Source organism: Ciconia boyciana, chromosome 11 (genome assembly GCF_034638445.1).
Source record: "Ciconia boyciana chromosome 11, ASM3463844v1, whole genome shotgun sequence".
NCBI lineage: Eukaryota > Metazoa > Chordata > Aves > Ciconiiformes > Ciconiidae > Ciconia > Ciconia boyciana.
This window is the reverse complement of record NC_132944.1, coordinates 6,783,249-6,805,142: the sequence shown is the minus strand read 5'-3', so window position 1 is coordinate 6,805,142 and position 21,894 is coordinate 6,783,249. Positions and strand designations below refer to the sequence as shown.

Here is a 21,894-nt window from a genome sequence, read left to right as displayed (position 1 = left end):
GGCTTGGCTGGCGCTTTTGCGAAGCAGCTGCACTGTGGACAGACACAGCTTCATTTGCCCATCTTAGTCATCGTTTTAGTGTCTTTCAGATGCTGAAGTATCTTAGTCTCAGTCTGTATATTTTGCAGGAGTGAGACTTTAAAACTCGCCGGCCAGCGTGGCCGGCCAGCGAAGCCCCCCGCACCGTGCCATGCCTGTGCCACGGCCGCAGACACGCTGGGCCCAGGAGGCGGCGGGTCTGGGGGTCATCGAAGTGGCACAGCCAAAGCTGCTAATTGTCAGGGTCTGAAAACGAACAGAGCCGTTTGCGGTCTTTCTGCAAGGGCCTGTCTCCCACACAAATAAAAATGAGCAGCGTTTAATGAATCTGCTGTGAAGAAAATACCCCGCGTGTGATGTTACCGCCCGCGCGTGGCACGCACAGCTGAACGTGCAGATAAATCGCGCCCGAATGCAGCCGGGCATGGGCTGAGGCCCCTCGCCTCCGGCGATCAGGCAGTGCCACCAGCCGCCATGGTGGCCTCGGATCTCGGCGCCACTCGCCCGCGCCGCGCGGCCCGGGAGAGGCCATGGTGGTGGGGGGACCGTGTTGGTGGGGGACCGTGTTGGTGGGGGAACCGTGTCGCTAAGGGACCGGGGTCCGCCACGTCGCTGGGGCTCGGGTGTGGCGGGGCCCTGTTGCTGCAGATCCCTCCCCGCGCGCGGGGCCGGGGCGGGAGCGGAGGCCGCGGCCGCCGGGGCCGGTGCAGGGGGCGGCACAGGCCGGCGGTGCGGGAAGGGGAGAGGGGAGCGGGGAGGCTGCGGGGCGGAACCTTCCCGCTGGCGGCGCCTGTTGCGCACCGGAGCGGCGCGGGGTTCCGGTCCGTTCCCCATTTCCCAGCAGGCCCTGCGGCGCGCCCTTCTCTTCCGGCCCGGCGGCGGCGGTGAGTGTCCCTCCGCGCAATCCGGCTCCATCCGCGCCCGGCGACGGCGGCGGGCGGTTCCCCGCGCCGGGCCCGAGCCGACCCCACCGGGCCGGGAGCGGGCGAGGCCGAGCCTGGGGCTGTGGTGGGCCGGGGTGGCGGGGGCTCGGCGTCGGTACCGCGGCGTCGGTACTGTGGCTGGTCGTGGCGGGAGAGCCCCGAGAAGGCCTGGGGCGGGGGAGCCGGGGCGCGCCTCGCCTGCCCTCCGCGACTGGAGGTGTCTGTTTCTCCCGCAGGTGCAAGCATGGCCAAGTCCAAGAACCACACCACGCACAACCAGTGTAAGCCGGGCTCGGCGTCCCGCGCCGCGGAGCCGGTGCGGGGTTGGGCGGCTTGCGGCTCCGGGAGGAGGCGGGGAGGAGCGGTGCCGCTGGGGGGCCCGGGCTGCACCCCGCAGGGAGGTTTTACCCGGGTGCTTCGACCTGCTCAGTTACGGCAGCCCGGTCTTCCTTAGCTTGTTCTGCAGCGAGATAGGCTCCCGAGGGAAGCAGGGAGCGAACGCGGGGATGGGATGGTGGTTTGATGGGAAGAGAGCTCTGCGACAGTCAGGACTTGTTTGGGCTCAATATAAAAATAGTGCGTAACCAGGGAAAAAAGCAAGTTTCATACGTTTGGGCTACACACGTTACGGAATGGCATTCAGCCTGTGATACTTTGCCATCCGAAGAGGACCACAGTGATAAAATAGTTCTTGTTTGGGGTTTTTTCATCAGTGCTGTAAGCTAGCAGAGTTCATGGGTAGGTTCTGCTTGGTCTTGCGCAGGGAGCGGTGGTGCCCTTTAACGCTAAACACACGTGCGTGAACATCTTAGTGTCCGAGGCTTCGTATTGCATTAGTGGCGTCGCCGCTGTACGTTATTAGTTAATGAGGAGCCTGAAATCCTTGGATTAGAAACTCATACGGTGCCGAGAGCACAGTGTGCGGAGGGATGAGAATAGAGATGTTTTCTTAATTTGCATTTAGTTTGGATAGGAAGGGTTAGAAAGTTTTCTCTTCTGCATCATTTTGATGGGTTCAGCTGGGCTTAAAGGAAAGCTAATGCAGCTATTTCATAGTGGCAAAAATGTAATTTAAATTGTTTTCTGGTCTTCCCCATAGCCCGTAAGTGGCACAGAAATGGTATCAAGAAACCCAGATCCCATAGATATGAATCTCTCAAAGGGGTGAGTATTTCTATTGATATTCCTAGGCTGTTAAGCTATTGAGGCTTAACCATGAGAAAATCCAGTACTTGTATTATTTTGACTGACGTATTTTTTGCAGATAGGGGCTTGTGTTTCAGATGGTCAGAACCACTGTGGGTTGCCGTTTCATCTTTTGCTTACCTTACAAGCAGCTGTGATATTTCTAACCTGCATGAAATCTGCCCCTGTATGTCTATAAAACTGCTTTTTAGTTGTTAGCCAGTTTTGTCTCTGTCCTGCTCAGGTGGGTGTCACTAACTGTTGCTTCCAGTGAAACAAACGCGTCAGTGGGATAGCTCTTCTCCCTTTTGAGTCCTGCTGTCTCTCCTGCTTCTCTGTACCCTTCAATATTATTTTACCATCTGTACTAATCCAGAGAATTTGACTCGGAAGATGAATTGGCATTTCCGGACAATACATATAAAAATGACAGCATTTTGCTTTTTCTGGGATTAGACAAGCGATATAACAGGATCTTTTTCCACACTTGAAAAATGAAAACGGGACGTTTTGGCTTTGGGGAGGGTTGTGATTCTGTTTGCCTTGTAGATGTGATTATCGGCTTTTTGGATGTGACATAAAATCTCGTCTTCTGCGTAACTCAGCAAGGGTTCAGTCCTGCCCCCTCCTGCAGATTATCCGGCAGTCTCTGAGTCCGTCTCCTTGCACCGAGCGTGCATGAGTTAAGATGGCAAAATCCTGATACTCCTATGTGCCAGTTAAAAGGCTGCTTACAGTAAAATAGCAAAAGTTTCTCAGTTGGATAGTAGCTGATAGTTCTGGGAATTGGTCCTAGGTATGACAGGATGCATTAACCAGCCGTTAGCTGACAAAACCTGGGGAGCTACTCTTCTCTGTGCTGGTACTTTTTTCCTTTAGTGTAAAAAGGAAAGGCCTGAGGAAGTGGCATTGGTCTCTACCCAAGGATTAGGATTACGTGTACATGTGCTCACCTGCCAGGGTTGGTTTGTGGTACTTCAGATCCAGAATGTATTGTGATATGGAAATGAAATTTGTCTTGTTTACAGCTTTACTCAACTTGTCCTATTTTTTCTGTTTGTTTGTTGCTGGGGTTTTTGGTTTGTTTGTTTGTGGAAATTAAGGAAAATAGCTAGTTAAAGAATGGTTACAGATGGCTACAATAATTTTGTTGATGTAATAAGTCAGAAATCTGAATTAATCACAGCCAGCATTTAGGAATAATTGGAATGGTCTGGAGATATATATGTTTTTACATATGTCTCTTCTACAACATCGCTTATTTTTTTTCCTTATTTTTATAGGTTGATCCCAAGTTTCTGAGGAACATGAGATTTGCAAAGAAACACAACAAAAAGGGGCTGAAGAAGATGCAGGCCAACAATGCCAAGCAGGCTGCTCAGCAGAAAAAGGACTGATGTGGTTTAAGACAAAAGAACCAGTTTTCCTATTGGCATGCGTGTTACAGCATTTTTGTAAAAATAAAATTGGATGTAACAAAGTCTTCACCCCCCTCCCGAATTTGAGGAGAACCCTCTAAAAGTCTTGTTTGAGTTGTAGTTTAGATGCCAGTTGTGCACCAAGCCTGCGTGTAGTGACCAGTGTGTGTGTGTGTTGCCTGGCAGGTCAGTCAAGCCAGCCGGAGCTGTGGGGAGGTTTTGTGTTAATACTTTCAGCCTCCACATGCACGAAGTAAACCAGCTGCTCCCTCCTCAGTGCTGTTCTACTGTAATCGTTGATACAGGTCATGAGCATTTAGTAGTTCAAAGTCTGTTTTCAAGTTGTGAAATGATTATTGAGTGAAGCTTTAAACAAGAACCAACATGTTTCTTTTCCTACAAATTGAAGCCAGTGTTGCCTGGACTCTTAGGTGACAGCATTCAATACGGGTAAAATTGGTTTTGATACTGGTATGTGTGTTCAGAATTCTCGCATACCACAATTTTTATGGTAGTCCCTAGTGCTATTACAGCAAGATGAGATTTCCAAGGGCTGTTACATGTCTGCTGCTTTGCTGTCCAGGTAAGGTAGTTACAGCTATGGAAATCCTGAAAAATGGGAGCGTACTGAGTGCTAGCTATGGTGTTAGAGATCATAGCAATTGGTGTTAGAAGTGGTGTGTGTTGTATTCTGAAATACTTGAAAGTGTTAATGGAGCTACTGTGGGAATGCGTAAGGGTGTAGACTATCCACACTTTTCATATTTCATATTTTAGTGGAGGTCTTTCGTTCCAATAACAAAAAATTACCTACCTGATGACATGTGCCGACTGGTGAGATCAGGGGAGTAACATTCAAAAGCTTGAGAGGTGCTGTGACAGGGTTTTGTTACTGCTGTCCTTTTGTAGATCAGCAGAGGGCTTCACTCTCCAGGTCCCACCAGCCAGCAAAGCTGATTCAAGAGGTGCTTTTTTATTACTGAAATGAGCCAGCTGTTAAAATGCAACTAACTGTTCCTGAAATTGCAATTCCAACGCTTGTCCACCCGGTGGTGTAAATCTGTGGATCAACACAAAGGCTGGAAGTTTGCAGGTATCTTCTGACTTTGCAGTAGAGCAGCAAAACACCTGCTGGATTAAAAATAAAAAAACACCACCAAAAATTTCAGCTGAAACATCCAATTCATGTAACTGATTTTTTTAAAATACTTTAGCCACTTACCAAAATGCAATGTTATTTTGAAACAAGGTAAATATTTTTAATTCTTTATGGCTTGATGTTGTGGTCAAGTTCAAAAGTTGTATTCAAAAGTCTTTTCCCTGTTCCCACTTTTAGTTGGTTTTGACTGATGAAAAATACCACCCAGCCCTAAACCAAGCAATATAAAGAGATTTACTAACTTAAAAACTCAGGAGTTGAGGGCTTTTAAAGTCTGAGAGAAGTCTGCAACCCTCAGCTGTCTGATTCCTGCTGTGTGCACCTCTCGGACTGTTGTGGAGGTTGATGTTTGTCAGCCAAAAAAACTTAATAGCTGTGCGAGAGCAGCGTGCTCGTTGAGAGGGGTGCTGTGCTGGAGAGAGTGTACTGTCACAGGGTTCCTACCACCAGGTAGAATCTGCTAAATAGTCAAGACAAAAAGCTTGTCTGGTCCCTGCTGCCCTCAGGTACGCCAGAAGGTCAACTGGCAAGAGGTTCCTCGTGGTATTAATCCCTCCTGGAGAGTTGTTTTTGCAAGTGGTAGGTCACCCAGAGACAGATGCACAGCGCTTAAATCCCACTGGCCTCGGTGGTACCTGAGTGCCTGTGGGTATCGGAGGTCTCGAGCTGTGTGGCTGGTGCCTGCCCTGCTTGAGTGAGTTTGTCTACAAAGGCAAGATCACATACCTGTGGTTCAGGTTAGCGTGTACATCTGGCAGCCTCTACCACTGGCCCAGAGCTGCCCGGCAGCCCTTACCAGGGCTGGCAGAGACGTAGAATGGGGAGACATCCCCTTGGGTTGCTGCTGGTGTTGGAGGCAGCAGACTGGCTGGTCCAGCTGTGTAAGTGAAGGTCAGTCTGCTGCAGGTGTGTGTTGTGACAAGAAGAGTGAAAGAAAAAGCCTCTGAACGGAGGACTTTGTCTTGCTGCACCTTCACCTGTGTGTCTGCAGATCTTCAACCTGTTTTAAGTTAGGCATTTTAAATCTCTAGCACTAAGGCTTTTCTGTCTAAGAAGCGGGATTTCATTTCTAAACTTTCTTGGTGTCTTCCTTAGAGTGCTTGTGTTGTGGGAGTAGCTCACCCACAGGATGTGGTTTGAGGGAAGAGAGAGAGACACGCAAGGGTGAGGCTGAGAAAATGACGTTGGCACGTTAATGAGAAGCAGAGAAAATGATTTGGGCTTCCTGTGGCTCCAGGCAGCTCCTCCAGGCCTGCCTTCAGAAGCAGCCTTTTCGCTGCCCTTCATGCTGCCCTTCACTGGGACAGCTTCCCAAATATGGGCTTGCTGACTTCCTGACCAAAATAGCGGCTGCGTGACAAAATGCAGCACAGAGGAACGTAACCTTAATCCAGGCATCATTGTGTAGCAAGAGACAGGAATTTTGAGAGCTTCCACAGCAGCTCAGTGTCAGGTTTGTTGTCAGCTCCCTGCACACATGGTGGTCCTGCAGGACGCTGCCGGGACATCGGTTGATCACTTACTGCGTTTTCTAACCCTGTGACGTCTCAGTCCACAACTTCCCTCCTTGTCGTAGAGGTTGCCCCAGCCCAGAAGGGAAAGCTGTGGAGGGGAGTCTGTGCTGGCATGGCCTCGTGGTGCATCTTCATCCTCTTTTGCTTGCCTTGTGAAATAATTTAAATTCTGTGTCTTGATTTCTGTTGGTCACGTGAGGCTGAAGATCCTTTTTGGGAGGATTACGTATGCAGAGCCCAGGAGATGGAACTGGCAGCTGTGGCCTACTCGAAACTATTCCCATTATACAGAGCTCTGTCATCTTTAACATTTAAAAACTTCAAAACTCTTATGATGAAGTCCTTGGTATCCCACAGGAAGCCAATGAGCTTGAGAGTGTCTGCTCAGCTACTGCTGTACATCAGGTTATACATCTTGTGCTTGCCGCTGCTGTGCATCACACTCGCTGCAGATGATTTCTCCCATTTGCAGTTAAGAGCACTCAGTATCAAGTTCCAGTTTGGCTCTGGTTTTGCCTTTGATTAAAAAAAAAAAAGGAGGGGAGCAAAGGGCACGTAGCCAAATACTGCATCAGCTCATTTGGCAAAGGTGAGCAATCGCACTGAAAGCCGAGAGCACAGAACTAGGAGGACAAATCAAAGCACTGGGAAACGCTCTGATGGGGCAGAGTGTTCACAGTGAAAATGAAAAGTAGGGCTGGATGTGTATTGCTCTGCCCCCCTTTACCGCCTTTCAGTAGCATGTTCAAGCAAAAAGCAATGAACAGAACATGAGTTCTGCTTTGCCCAAGTTTCAAGGCTGTTGCAGATGTTCTATGCAACAGGGGCTTTGGCATGGTGAAGTGTTGTTTATTTGACGTACCTTAGCTCGTGTTACGCTGCTGCTACCCTGGTGGCAGATGCACAACTGTAGGTGAGCTGCAGAGGTTTTATTAGGGGGATGAGTACAAAATGTCCTCAGGTCTTCCTGCAGTCAGTTAGCTCACACAGGAAAGTTTTACTGAGGGCTGAAGAGAGGCCTCAAATATGCTGGAAAAGCTGCAAACCAGGGCAGGAATTAAATCTGCCAGCGAAAGCAAGCGGAGCAAATGGCCTGAGAGCTGTGGCTGTGTCTGGTGGCATGGGCTGCCATCACCTGCCAGCACAGCTTCCGTCTCAGCTGGGGGGTTAAGAGCACGTGGATCTGGGGACTGGTTTAGAGAGTGGTAAATGGCTTTTTGTCTGATTAAAAATGGATGGATGTTTCAATGACTTTTATTTTTTCAAGTAGTGTTTGTGGGCATGTGTCACCTTCCTTAAAGGCTTCTGGCACCAAAGGTTCACTACACACGCAGGGAAAACTGCAAATTTGTTTGGAGTTGCACAGATACATGGACTCCTCTGGGTGTTTTCATTCATCATTAGCACATCTCCAGGCACATCCCCTCTGTGGAGGCTTCAACCAGGCTGATCCTGTAGCAGTTACTGGTTAACGCCAGCTTGTCATGTTGCGTTCCATTCCTAATGCAGTTGTTTCCGTGTTTTAGCCAACAGTGAAATTCACCCACAGCATCCCACCCCACAGCATTTGCTGTCTTACTTTTGGAGGACAGTCAGTGTGTTAAGACAAATTGGTCTTGCAGCAGTTTTTCTGACTTCATGCAGAGTGCGCTGACCTGCTGGCGCCTCTGGTCTAAGGACTAAAAAAGCCCAAGTAGTCCCGAGTGTGTCAGCTCTTCTAGGGACAAGTTTCAGCTGCTACAAGACCTTGGTCCTCTCTCTCCAGCCACCATTGTCATGGTTTAACCCCAGCTGGCAACCAAGCCCCACCCAGCCGCTCGCTCACTCACCCCCCGGTGGAACGGAAAGAAGCAGAAGAGTAAAAGAGAAAACTCGTGGGTTGAGATAAAGACAGTTTAATAGGTAAAGCAACAGTTGTGTGCACAAGCAAAGCAAAACAGGGAATTCATTCACTCCTCCCCATGGGCAGGCAGGTGTTCAGCCATCTCCAGGAAAGCAGGGCTCCATCACGCCTAACGGTGACTTGGGAAGACAAACGCCATCACCCCGAATGTCCCCCCCTTCCTTCTTCTTCCCCAGCTTTATATACTGAGCATGACATCATGTGGTATGGAATAGCCCTTTGGTCAGTTTGGATCAACTGTCCTGGCTGTGTCCCCTCCCAGCTTCTTCTGCACCTGGCAGAGCATGGGAAGCTGAAAAGTCCTTGACCAGTGCAGCAACAACTAAAACATCAGTGTGTTATCAACACTGTTTTCAGCACAAATCCAAAACATAGCCCCACACCAGCCACTATAAAGAAAATGAACTCTATCTCAGCTGAAACCAGGACACGCATAACGGTTACTTGGGAAGACAAATGCCATCACTCTGAATGTCCCCCCCTTCTTTATTTTTCGCCAGCTTTATATGCTGAGCATGACACCATATGGTATGGAATAGCCCTTTGGTCAGTTGGGGTCAGCTGTCCCAGCTGCGTCCCCTCCCAGCTCCTTCTGCACCCCCACCCTACTCGCTGTAGGGGTGGGGTGAGAGGCAGAAAAGGCCTTGACTCTGTGTGAGCACTGCTCGGCAGTAACGAAAACATCCCTGTGTGATCAACGCTGTTTTCAGCACAAATCCAAAACATAGCCCCATACTAGCTACTCTGAAGAAAACTAACTCTACCCCAGCCAAAACCAGCACAACCACCTTCCCTGTTTTGCTCACAGAAAAGAGTGGGTAGACAGTGGGGCTGTGGCTCACTGCCACCTGTGCCGTTGAACCAAGGAGGAGAGCCAAGACATGGCCGGGTGCCTCTTTGCAGCCATCCTTTTCCCTGTGGTCACAGCAGGAGTCCAAGCCTCCCCCGAGCCACCAAGTTGGCTGAAGGAGGGGATTAACCTTATTTCTTCTCTTGTTCACCCTTCAGTGAGCCAAAGTCTATCAGTAAGCAGTGGTGAATATCTCGGAGATGTCCTTGTTCGGTGTTGGGATCTGGTCAGGACAGGAAGATAATGGGGCTGTCTGTGTCACATCCCACTGGGGGGGAGGGAGAAGGAGAATCGTGACGCCGAATATGTCATGAGAAGGGCGTGAGCCTGGCGTGTGGCTAAGGGAGAAAAGGTAGCCCTCCCGTTGAGTCACGAGGTTCAGAAAGGAGCCCCTTGCTTTCTGAACTCCTCAGAGAGGAGTCTAGGTGCGGCTGGATCCAGTCTTAGTCTCAGACTTGGTCAACAGTTTATGTCTGAGGGCTACGAGGATGGTAAGGGTAGCCACACGGCAGAGTCAGCATCTGCCTGCCAGGTCCCTCTGCACCCCACTTGGGAGTGACTCAGATTTGCAAATTCCCTCCGACTAAATTAAGGTGAAATGACACCAAACTATCAATTAGGCACTTTATTTGTGGTGGGAACAACTTGAAAATGGAATGCATCAACCTGGAAAACTAGGAAAGCATAAAGGGGTTGGCAACAGTGGAATCTTATTGGAACATTTGTAAGAAGGAATGGAAAGGGAGAGATAAAGAGAGATATCACCACCCTTGGATCCCGCAATGACGATGACAGGCGTGGCAATCCTCCGGTGATGGGCACGCACCTGGTTCCCTGGGGCCGTGTCTTTTATACTCTAGTCCCCGCCTCTGGTTACGCCCCTCGAGGACTTACATGGTTCTTGTTCTAGAAAGTTCTCAATCTTCTGCGCAGGCACTGGGGGGGGTTGGTCGTGAGGGGTCTCTCAGGTAGTCGCAAGCCCCTTCCTCAGATCAACTCTGTGTGACCTCTGGCCATATGTGGTAAGTCGTTACGTGAGGTACATCAGAACACGGAACTGCGCGTCCTCCAACGTGCTCTCCACGTCCCACTCTCCGTTCTCCCTGTCCCGTGCTAGCCGACCCCTGCCGTCACCATACAAACCGTGCCTCACCACAATGTTTGAGACATTAAGTCTTTCAGTTTCTCACAGTCCGTGATGCCTGATGAGATGTGATGTGAGAGTGTGGGTGTTGGTTGCCTGTGGGCTGGATGGCCGTGGCTGTGGGGAGAGCTGGCGTCACCTAGGCTTGTGGCCGAAGCCCAGGTATTTGCAACTCTGTGGAGGTGGCCAGGCCTGAGGTAAATAAAACATTTCAGCTGTGTCCTCAGAAGCAGGTCTCAGTGGGAAACAACTGCTGCTGCTACACTGGGTAGGTGGAAAATTATTATTTTTGATCTCTAAGCTACGGATTCATTGGAGACAGAAGACGGTAACACTCAGGAGCGTTTCCTGTCTCAGGGTTGTTCGACCCAACACATTTCTGTGTCTGTTGGTTTCTGGTGCACCTGCAGTTCTGCTGAATCAGCAGGAGCTATGGCATCGAGGGCTTGGGACCCTTGGGGAGACCCCTCTGAGTGGGTGTTCCAGATGTTTGCATTAGGGGTCTTCCCAAAATATCCTGGGTTTTAAGGAAAATCAGCTGTTCTAGCTGATGGGGGTTAATTTCCTCGGTTTCTCTGATGTTACAAGCCCTGGTTGTGCAAACCATTTGGTGCTCGTTGTCTAGAGGAAAGACACAGCCATGTCCTTCCAATCAACCAACAACCCCTCTCGTGCCTGTGTTCACCTCGAGTCTGTTTGGTCTGAATTACAATATTTCATTATTGCTACAAATGAGAGCATGTGTCACATCAAATACAGCTGCTCAGGGTGTTATTTCCACAGAGGGGCAAAAAAAAAAAGCTGGGTTTGGGAGGAAAGGCAGAAGGACGGCACAGCGGGCATGGGGGCACTGGCATGGCGGCACGCTCGCCCAGGGTCGAGGGCAGCATCGCCGGGCCTTGCATCGATGCAGTCTCATGCCTTGCCCTGCCAATGTTTATTTTGCTTGGGTAAACGTTTGATTTTAGCAACACGACTGCAATGCGTGAGCTGTGCTGGGGCTGTAATTTGATGGGAGGAGGCAGCTATGTGCAGGGGGAGCTGCTAATACCACAGGAATGCTGCGCTTCCTTGGGATGAGAGAAGATGGCACCCGGGGCCCTCGGAGACAGCCCGGCTCGTGCTCCTTGGCCCTGCTGTCACCCCGCGCCTGGGGGCCGAGACCCAAAGCGCGGTCGTGCCTTGCTCAGGGCCCCTGTGGCCCAAATGGATGTAATTTCTGAGGCAAAATTGCGTGTTTCAGTTATTGCAGCGAGGCTCCCACCCAGGGCTGCTGGAGGACTGTGAGGTGCCACGGGGCTGCCATCGCCTGCCTCCTGCCAGGCTGGGTGAGATGGGAAGGAGGCACCCAGTCCAGCTTAGGAATGGCTTTTATTCACATTTCCAAAGAAAATAGAGGTCTTCTTTCTGCATGTGCCGCAGGGTGGCCATCAGGATGGTGGGGAGGAGGAAGGGGTGTCCCTTCAGGACAGCCAGGGCTAGAGCAGGGACGAGAGGGACTGTCCCTCACCTAGGGATTTCAGTGATGGCGTAAGTGGCTGTTAATTCCCATTTAGTTGCTAAAAAGCTGCTGATGTTCCGGTTAAACCAGCAGGCACCAGTGCCAGCTCCTGAGCCCGCTCACCATGGCAGGGGTGAGGAGATGCAACGTGGCAGCTCCCCACCGAGCACCCGTGGCCCCATTGGCTGGGCTTTGCCGCCGGGCTTGCAGCAAAACACCTCCTTGGAGGCTTAAAGCTTCAGCTGTGATGCCACCTTGCCCGATGCGGCTCGTGGGCACTCAGCACAGCCCTGAGGAGCAGCCCCATTATTCACGAGTGTGCGACCGGGGTGAAGCTCTCACTAAACCTCCAAGGAACGACCATCTGAGGCACTCGCTATTAACGCGTTTTATTTTCCCAGTGGCCACCCTTCTCAGTGCTCAGTCTTCATGCCGGTAGCCAGGGTATTTAGCCGAGGAGATGAGATGCGGAGCTGGAGGGTTTTAGGAGATTCGGGCTGTCGTGTGGCTTCAGATTTATTCAACTCCCTTCATAAATTCCAGGAACTCTGCCAAGGGGAAGACATGGGAGACGAGGGGTGTGAGGTGGGACCGAAGTGCCCTCGCAGCTGCCAAGTGCACTCTTGGCAGCTTTCCCCAGCCCTGTCTCCTTTTCCATCCCCCCTGATGTGCGAGAAGCCGAGGGGGGATGGCTACCGCTCCTCTGGCCATGGCGAGGGCTCCTCGTGACTCCCTCTGGAAATGTCACCAGAACCCAGCGTCACCCTCGGCTGCCACCAAAATGCTGGCGGTGAGCACCCGGCGAGGGACATGGCCACCAGCTCAGCTTGGAAATGGTCTGGGGGTCATTTTGGCAGCATCACATTCAACAATACAGCCCTTCGGAGCTGGTACTTGTGTTTAGGGGGCAGGAGGGGACAGGTGTCTGGTGAAAAGCAGGTTTGCTTCAGTGCAGGCTGGCTTTCACAGCATGGGGAGAGTTAAGGCAGCCCCAGGCCACTGCTATTGTTTCACAAGCATAAGAAACCCCCCATCCCTGTGCAAACACCAGCTGTGATCAGGCATATTGCCCAGCACTGCCTGCATGAGCTCACACCCAGCCCTGAAGGCAACTGAGGCTGCGGGAGCTGCTCGGGGGATGCTCAAGGGCTCGCAACCAAACTGCATGCAAGAAAGACTCCTACCATCATAGTCAATCCTGCCATCGTTGTTTTTATCCCCATCTCTCATCAGTTCTTCTATATCGTCCTCGGTGATGGTCTCTCCTGTCGCCTGCAGCATGATCTTCAGCTCCTCGAGGTCGATGTAGCCATCAGCATTTCTGTGCAAGGATGGAAGATCTCAGCAGTAGACCAACGTGCTGGGGAGGGGGAGCCAGGGCGGCTGCACCCCTCCCACCGCCCCACCATGCTGCAGTCACCACCCTTACTTATCAAACATCCTGAAGAGATCTGAGAGTTCCTCTTCGGTTTTTCCTTTGCTGTCATCTTTCATACACCGGACCATCATAACGAGGAATTCATCAAAGTCTACAGTGCCGCTGCCTGCAGGCAGAATAAACAGCACTAGACAGTGCTATGGCGGGTGGACAGGCAATGCCAAGCGAGAGATCAAACTTCCCTTTAGTAACCAAGGAGCAAAACTCAGGAGAGCAGCCCTGCAGCAAGAGGTAGCTTTCAGGACGCTGGCATAAGTGACTGAGGCCATGGACTGACTTCATCAATGAATTTTTACTTTTTGCAGTCATTTTGCCAAGGCAAAATGAACCTTGCATTTTGGGAACCTTTGTATTTGCCAAGGCAAAATGAACCAAAAGTCCTACTGGAAGCACCGATGAATGGAAATTCCTGCTATGGAGATACCTGTCCATCTTATCTAGGTATTAATAATAAAAGCTCCAGAAGGTAGGTATTCATGCAGTGTGTTTTTGCACCAGCAGTACAGTACTGTTGTTTTCAACGACACAGCTATTTTCCTTTTTTGCCTGATTTTAAAGTGCTTTTTTATTTTCCAGTTACTTAGTATGGTATTTCTGCCCAATTTGTGCACAGTGGATTTTGTTATGTGTGATCGCTGGTACACTGATTTAATCAATATTGACAGTTATTTATGTGTATGTGCACGTATATGTGTACACTTGAGCAGTGAGAGACTTTCCCAATGATAGAATTCTGTAATTGTGGCATTTCTAAAATGGCAGTTGCTACGTTCAGCCTGTATTTTGTTTTTTAAATGGATCTGTGCAATTTCAGAGTAGCCCCCAAAATCAGTTCAAGCAGTCTGATCATCATAGAAATAATAATTTTTATAGTTTCTCTTTGCCTGGAAATTTTCTAAAGGAATCACGCTGAAGTTTGGTGGGTGCTTAGTGTCCTTCAGAATCACAGCGCTGCAGATTGCTCCCTGCAGGCTGTGGCTGTCCCCAGCATGGATCCTGCCAGCGCTGCGCAGATGCTGAGCGCACCCAACCTGTACCGTGCCCCCCATGCCTGTGGCATGGGGCTGGTGCTTGGGAGAGTGGAAGAAACCCAATTCTCTCACCATCCTCATCCACCTCGTCTATCATCTCCTGCAGCTCCTCGGGGGTGGGGTTCTGCCCCAGCATCCGCATCACCTTCCCCAGCTCCTTGGTGCTGATGCAGCCGTCCTCTGCCCCCAGCACGAAGATGTCAAAGGCAGCCTTGAACTCTGGGGAGAGAGGGGAGAAGAGATGCGGGGGTCTTGCCCCATGCCTTGACCCTGCAGGTGAGCAGCATTGGGGCAGGGAGCTCACCCCTGGCATGGCCTCCCCTGCCCATGCACCCCAGCATTGTCCAGGCACGGCACGGCAAGGACAACCAGGCACACGCACAGAAAACGCCTTGCTTGAAATGCTGGTGCATCAAAATCCCTGGGTTATGCCCTGATTTGCCCAGCTGCTAGAAAGACCGCGTTTTCTGGAGTGTGACTGCTGAGGCAGGCGGGGCTGCCGGCTGGGGAGTTCGTCTTTAGGCTGCAGCGTCAGGTTAAAGATGCACCTACCATTTTTTTGCTCTTCTGTCAGCTGCTCAACCTGTATGGAGAACACAGAGACCAAGTCATTTTTCTTCCCCAGCACCACTAATGCTTAAAAGGGAATGTTCTTTGTTCAACAGATGCAAAGGGCAACCAAGCCTTTGCAACAGTCACCCTCAGGGACTACGGGCTATACAACCAGTGGGGTTTTGACACCACAACTTTTTGGAGTCTAAGAGATTCTCCCCCTTAAAAAAAAATTATTCCCAACTCCTTTGAAGTGAGCATTGTTTCTCTAGAGTGGCAGTGTCTATCAGAATTAGCCCTGGCACAAACAGGGAAGACCCACTGGGAAAATCATTTGTCTCTGTCAGCCATTTGGGGACAATTTCTTGTTGCTGGGAGGCTTCACAGCAGGACGGCTGTGCCGCTGAAGGCTGCTTGTGCGTGGGCTGAGGCCAGGTCAGAGGTGGGACATGCTGGAGAGGTCCCTGGGGAGGGAGAGGTGGACAAGACCATCCCCGGTAGTTGTTTTTCAGCCCTAGAGTCAGGAAACTCTCTGCACTATCCAGAACATTAAGAGCTGGCTAACTTCCATCCGAGACAGTGTTTATTATAAAGGTTCCTGCCTCTGAAGGGAGCTGCTATTCCCTTTAGCCTGTTTTGGGTATCTCCCCAAAGAAATGGCCTGTGGAGCCATTAGGTGTTAGCCAAAATGGGCTGGCAGATTGTTCCCAAACCCTACCCTAATTCATTCCCTGCAGACGATCAGCGGGAGCTTATTAGTTAGTGTGAATTAATGAAAATAATCAATGAGGAGAGCAAAGAGGAATCCATCAGCTCTGTGTCATGCCTCTTTAAGTGCACGTCTCTCTTTGGCTTCATTCCTGCCTGCAGGTACCGCTTATCTAAAATTGCTGACCCCACCACCATGTCCAACTGCCCCTTCAGTAGCATCCATTAAAACACTGACTTTTGCCTCCCAGGCTGGTCGACAGCCTCTTCGGAGTCAGCCAGACACGACCCCTGCCAGGACTACCTCTGGCCGGTGCAGAGGGTGCCTGACCCCACTAATGTTGCCTTATTGCCGTCGCCATGCCCTGTGTGAACAGTCCCCAATGCCCATCCCCGCCGTGTTTTGGTCAGGGCAGAACCCCTCAACTCAGGGTTGTGGCACCCTGTCTTTGAGGGAAGGCTGATGCTTTTGCCCCAAAGAGTAGTGGTTTTGCAAAAGCCTGCTGGAAATCCTTCCCACTTGCAGTGAGAGGCAGGGGAAGTGCTTTTTCTTAGCGGGACAGAGCCTGCAGGAAGCGGGTAGAGAGCCTTATCCCACTCCCCATGCGCCAGGAGGTGAAGACTTTCAAGTCAGAAAGCACTAAGGATGGCGGCAGGATTGCCATTGCAGGAGGAAACCCAAGACTCCTGTGGCCCCGGCGCCGCTGAAGGCAGGCAGGCAGCTGCCGGCCCTTCACGGCTATTGTTTGGGCAGCTGCAATGCTCCCTCGGCCCATGTCCACGGCCACTGTCCTGCCACCCGAGTAACCTGACCCTCTTGGTGCATTCGCTATTTATATGCCTGGGTGAGAGGTGCTGGAGATAAAGATGAGCTCGCAGATTGTTCCCAGGCTTTGGTATTTATCCTTGCAGCCCTTTATCTGGACACTTGTCCCTGGCATTGTTCATAGCGCTGCTTAACAGAGCCTAAAAATGTTCCCAAAATAGCTTTGTGTTTGCACACCCTTATCTAGGCATGAGTGGGCAACATGAAAATCCATTGGGTTCTCTGGCTGCATGTAGGGAATTTGGCATAAATATAATATTAATATATGCCATCTGCTTGCAGCAAATAAAAAAATACTCACTTTTGAAGCTTCCTTGACTACTGAAGTGATAGATGTGGAGCTATGCTGTATGAAAATTAAATGCACTGTAACTATAGAGTGACACTTACTACAGAGATGTCTCTTGAGCTGTTTATAGTGCCCTCTGGACATGGGTGCTGTTCATGGCTTTATTCTTTTTTTCCCTCTGCATCATTGCAGGGACAGGTTTCTCCGGCCGTGGTGTGGGAAGGCAAGCACTAAGCTCACAGCACTGCAGCAGCCGTGGTAACGCCAAATTTGCTGTATTTTGCTTTTATCAGCTCTCTTCTTCATCCCATGTTTCCATTTGAAGTCAGACGGGGGAAGTTGAAGTTCTTGAATTTTTTTTTCCAGGTAAATGTTTTCTTATAGTTAAAATCTTGGGGAATAGATCCATGAAAAAGCTGTTTGTCTCAGCTGTGTCTTGCTTGGACTTGTTTTGCCTCTGTAAGGGTGCTGGCAGTTCATGCCCAGGACTTGAGCCCTGCATTTAAACCAGCAGCAAAATCCTTATGGGATTCCACTGGGTCTTTTGTGTGGCCCATTTCCCTGGTCAAGGGCTCTGTGTTTGGGGTAAGTTTTAGGTATCTGAGGTAGGAATTTTTGGGTTGTTCTCTATTGCTGAAGTTCCTTTTTCTCAGCTAAGTTCCTCCATGGTCCAACTCTGCTAAAGCCCACAGGCTTTGGCTAGGGATGACCTTCACCTGTGGATTTTTGCCCATTTCTGGGGCAGAGATTTGGAGAGAGGCTGGAGCTTGTGGGTGGGGAATCTTTTCTTTTCGGGGCTCTCCGCCTGTGCTGCAAGTGCACTGCCCCAGCTGACGGACAGACCCTTTTGGCTGTGGGCATCGCTGGCTTGCAAAGCACTTCAGCCTTTCTCCCTAATTACGGGCATGAGGTCCCTAAACAATAAGGAGAGGACCTGTGCCTTGAGTCGCAGAGAACACATTTAATTAAAAAGCTTAATTAGAGGGGTCTGGATTTTCTTTGATTTTACAGGTCACATTTTTCTCCCTTTTTGAGGTCTTGGTTGGGGGACTTGGCACTTTATTGTACAGCCTTTCCTGAGTCTTTTCATACTATTGGAATCGCTAGGCGGGTTCCATTTTATGCAGTTCAGGGCTGACCAAAGGACAGGGGAGGTGTAAGCATTTTGTTTTTTCTTCAATTGCATATCAAGCACTAGCTTTCTTCCCTCTAAAAACCTTGGAATTAAAATAGGACTTGTATGATGCATTTTTTGTGCCCTTGGTTAAAATCAAACCTGACCAACTACATATTTAAAAAACAAATAATAATCACCAAAAAGCTCTTATTTTAACTCCAGTTATGGAAGGGACACAGTAGCAATCCACACAATCCAGAATCTATTTTTATCCTTATTCCACTTGCATATCACTGTCTGTCTACGTTACAAAATAATGCAGTGTCCTTATTACAGACCAAATAGTTTGGGTTTACACAGTGAGCACAGCGTGCAGCTGTGTAAGTTAAAATAGCCATTAGGATGCTCTGCGTTCCTGGAGAGCATAGCTCACATTCTGGATTTCTGCAACACAGAGATCAGGAGCGGCAAAGTAGAGAAGGATGTCTGGAAATAACTTACAGAAGCTGAGGGGTTTTTAAATCTACCAGAAGAATATTCAGCTCAGGAAGGGGAAAATGTAGCAATAGCAGACTTACAAAGCACCAGGAGGAAGAGGGTGAGGTTTAACCTATACAAATAAGGTTCATTTTGTGAGAAACGCTGCTCAGCTTTGTCTGGGCTAAAACCAGCAGCCACCTCTTATACTTTCAAGATTTTGTTAGGATTTATAACTTCACCTCCAGGCCATCTCTCTGTCTCCCAGGGAGGATCCAGGGGAGTAATTGTACACAATTTAGCAGCCCAGTTGAGAGTTTCATGCTTACAAGAGGAGGGTAAATCCTTCAGAGCCATCAGTGGGAAAGGTCTGTGTCCTGGATGAAGGTATTGACTAAAAGATGCCACCCTATAATTAGTCCTTATTTGCATTTCTCCATTGAATTAATTCCCTCACAGCTATGGGGAATCTACTATAAAATCCCCGAAAACCCTTTAAAACCCCCTCAAACCACAGCCCCAAAGGAAGGCACTTACCGCTGCCTTATAAATGTCATCCATGGCTGGAGAGAGAGGGTGGGCGAGGGGCCGGGGGACGGCACGGTCACACTGCCGGCACGGCCCCGTGAGCCCGGCTGATATAGGGGGCTGCCCGCCCCGGGGGATGAGACCAGCCCACCGGCAGCCCCGCACGCCCGTCCCATCCCAGTCCCCGCAGGAATGCCTTGCCTGCGTGCCTTGGGATGGGGACACTGCCGAGCCCAAGGCTGGCACGTCCAGGGCCAGCTCCAGCCCCGCTTCGGGGCAGCTGGAGGTTTCCTTGTGACTTTGATGTGGGAACGAGTGAGCCTTTTCAGCCGTGTTTCGGCAGGACCCTTGCTGATATATTGTGGTATTTGGCTGTCCTGACTGGACATATGCCACTGTGTCACCTCCACCTCCTGTGCGTTTCCCCCCTGCAAGTTGCATTAGAAAGATTATACTATGCCTAATTAAATTGGGTAATATGGGAGAGGCATGCCTCCCAAAATAGCCCTATCCAGCAGCCAGCGTCCCCCAGGGGCAGTGGGAACAGGGGGTGTCGGGGCCTCCCTGTCCCCTCTGCCGGCTGTCCCCAGGCCCATGGGGGAAGTGCTGCTGGGGGACATGTGGCCGGGGCCAATGCCCTCGGAGGAGCCGATGCCGTGTGCATGTGGGCACCCAGGCCAGGGGGAATTTGCGGTCCCAATGCTGCGGCGGGGAGAAGCGTGGAGGCAGACGGAGCTTTGCCTCCATTTTCTGCATTTAGCTGGGGCTGCAAAATGCGGGGGGGGGTGGGGGGGTTGGGGGGGGTGGCTGTCAGCTGTGCTTGATTTCAGAGATAATTCCCAGTCCTTTAGGAGACGGGACTCGCTTCACCCAACCAGAGAGCTGACCTGTGCTCACTGCAAATGGGGAAAATCCACTCTCCTGGATTTACTGTGGATTTATCCCACCATGGTGGAGAGCAAAATACGCCAAAGACCTCCAAGTGATGACCAGCCTTTTCTCAGTGCAGGGAAAAGCGTTTTAATCCACAGCAACCAAAGCAAAAACCTCTCTTTTTGGTGATTCAGGACTCCCTCTTGTGTCCAAAGGATGGCTCCGGCATCTCAGGGTGATGAAGTCTCACCTCCAGCTAGCTCATATGGGCATTAGTTGGCAAAACTGAAAATCCTATGAATGCAGCTGTTAGCTCTCATCTCTTCTAAAAATCCCTTCTCCCTTTAACAGAAAGCATGTTGCATGCAAAAGAACTGCTGTCCCTATGTAACGCCTAGCCAAAGTGGCGTGAACCAGTGACCCGGGGTGGTGTCAGCACGAAGTGAGGGTGTGGGTGAGCACAGAGCTGTGTCCCCACACCACGTCCTCCCGGGTTTTGCAGTCCCAAAAGATTAACTTGCTGCAGAGCCTGCTATGAACTGCAGTCCTGCAGGCACCCGCTGGCCTTGATTTACCCAGGCTTCAGCTGGGCTCTGCCTCTTCTCAGCATGGGGATGGCAGATGTATTAAAAGGGAAAATAGTTGCATTTAAGGAATTAATTTTTGAAGTATGTTAGGTATCAGAATTGGAACATATTAATATTTTGGTTGTCTTGAACACAGAAAAGTCAGAAAAAGCTGCAAAGGGTAATAGTTATTTTGTTAAAGGGCATTGGGGCCTGTCCTTAGGTGAGGGCACAGGCTGGGATGGGGGACCTGCTGTCCCCCACCACCGAACCATCACCCAAACCTTCCTGGGCACCCCCATGGAGACCCCCCAGTGAAGTGCTGCCCCGAGGTGAACCCCAGCCCTGGGCTATTTTTCCCCCGTGGGATTCCCTGCGGAGCCGGCGGGGCGGCGGGTGCTGGCCCTGGGCACTGCCAGGCACTGCAGCAGCTGTGGCAGAGGGTGAGGAATTGTGCCTGGCCCCGTCCCTCCGTCCCGGGAGGCAACAGCTCTGAGTCATCCCCCTGAAAACAGCCCCTGGGATGCGTCAGAATATATCTAGGGCCGATGCACAGCGGGAGTGGGAGCTCTAACATTGCCTTCAAAGGGTCGTGGCCGCGCTTCCGGAGTAGCTGGGATGAAATCCAGGTCGGGATATAGAAGAAGGGTCTGTGTCTGCTTAAACAGGGGAAATCTGGGCCACTGCCACTGTGCATGCCAACGCAGGAAAGCCGTGCTTCTGCAAACACCTGACACGAACAGAGACTTGCAAAACACAAGTCGTGCCTACGGGGGAAGGATGAAATCCATCTGGCAGCGAGAGGTGATGTTCGCCCTGGGGATGGAGGCACAGGCGAGGGCCATCATGCCAACCTCTGCCTCCCCACTGGCTGCTCAGAGCCAAAGCTTCCAGCATCCCCTGGCTCTCCAGAGCGGTTTGCTTATAAAAGAGTTGGGAATTGGGGTTTTGTAGAGAAACCCAGAGCCTCTGCCATGCAAAGCACAGGGGGAGGCTGCTGTGGCAGGTATGGGAGTGTCCTGGGGAAAACCATCCGCTCCTGCTGCTTCTCCTGCCTCCCCGCGTGAGACCCACGGCAGAGACGGAGCGCTGCTATCTATAGCCCGAGGAGGGCTGCCAACACAAGTGCCCTTAATCCGGGTGCACAGCCGGCTCTGCAGCACACCGGCCATCGCTGCGGTTAGGTACTGCGCGTTAGCTTGGGCTTCAGCTGCATCCTGACATGTCGTTGCACTTGTCAGTCAATCCAAGGTACCAAGACAAGCAGAAGGGTTTACTGCACTTTTTTCTCCAAAATCTCAGTTCAGGTTTTCCTTTCCAGGCAGCTGCAACCCACTGCAAGACAAGCAGAGGCATCCTTCAGGCCAAATATAAGTCCAACTAAGTTGCAACTTTATTTGAGGTCAGGGGTGTTTGCAGGGCTCCTTGGGCAGTCTGCTGTGGCTCCAAACTGCAGCAAAATGCTCCAGCGTCCCCTTTCCCTGCGCGGGGCACTCCTCAAAGCCCTTTAAGCACTGCGGCTTCTTCCCCAAGGAACATGTGTCACAGGCTAAAAGGTCACCTGGAGCCCAATTTCCCCAGTTAAAATAAGTTTCCTTCAAGAGAAGCATGCTGACATCCCATGGGGAAAAAAAAAAAAATCTGGGGTTTTACTACTACCTAAGTTTTCTCTGGAGGATTTTACCTGAACGAGCCCCCGTTTGCCCCCTTCCACAGCTGTGTGACTCCCACTGATGCATCTTCTCCAGGAGCCAGGACAGGGCTATCACACCACATGCCACCTCAGTGCCCGCAGGCAGAAACTGCTTTAGGAAGAGGAGAAGGGTACCTATCAAAACCAAGAGATGTGCAAG

General features: G+C 50.9%; 2 protein-coding genes across 2 annotated transcripts; one reads left to right on the top strand and one right to left on the bottom strand.

Moving 5' to 3' along the window:
• The first annotated feature begins 817 nt into the window (after nucleotides 1–817).
• RPL29 (ribosomal protein L29) lies at nucleotides 818–3,630 on the top strand. Its single transcript, XM_072875882.1, has 4 exons — nucleotides 818–923; nucleotides 1,199–1,243; nucleotides 2,062–2,126; nucleotides 3,431–3,630. Exons 2-4 carry the CDS (start codon nucleotides 1,207–1,209, stop codon nucleotides 3,542–3,544), a joined length of 216 nt encoding a protein of 71 aa, XP_072731983.1. The 5' UTR covers nucleotides 818–923; nucleotides 1,199–1,206; the 3' UTR covers nucleotides 3,545–3,630.
• Nucleotides 3,631–11,570: 7,940 nt separating this feature from the next.
• TNNC1 (troponin C1, slow skeletal and cardiac type) lies at nucleotides 11,571–18,785 on the bottom strand. Its single transcript, XM_072875880.1, has 6 exons — nucleotides 18,612–18,785; nucleotides 14,658–14,688; nucleotides 14,178–14,324; nucleotides 13,066–13,180; nucleotides 12,821–12,957; nucleotides 11,571–12,184 (listed from the first exon to the last, which is right to left on the bottom strand). Exons 1-6 carry the CDS (start codon nucleotides 18,633–18,635, stop codon nucleotides 12,153–12,155), a joined length of 486 nt encoding a protein of 161 aa, XP_072731981.1. The 5' UTR covers nucleotides 18,636–18,785; the 3' UTR covers nucleotides 11,571–12,152.
• Nucleotides 18,786–21,894: the final 3,109 nt, after the last annotated feature.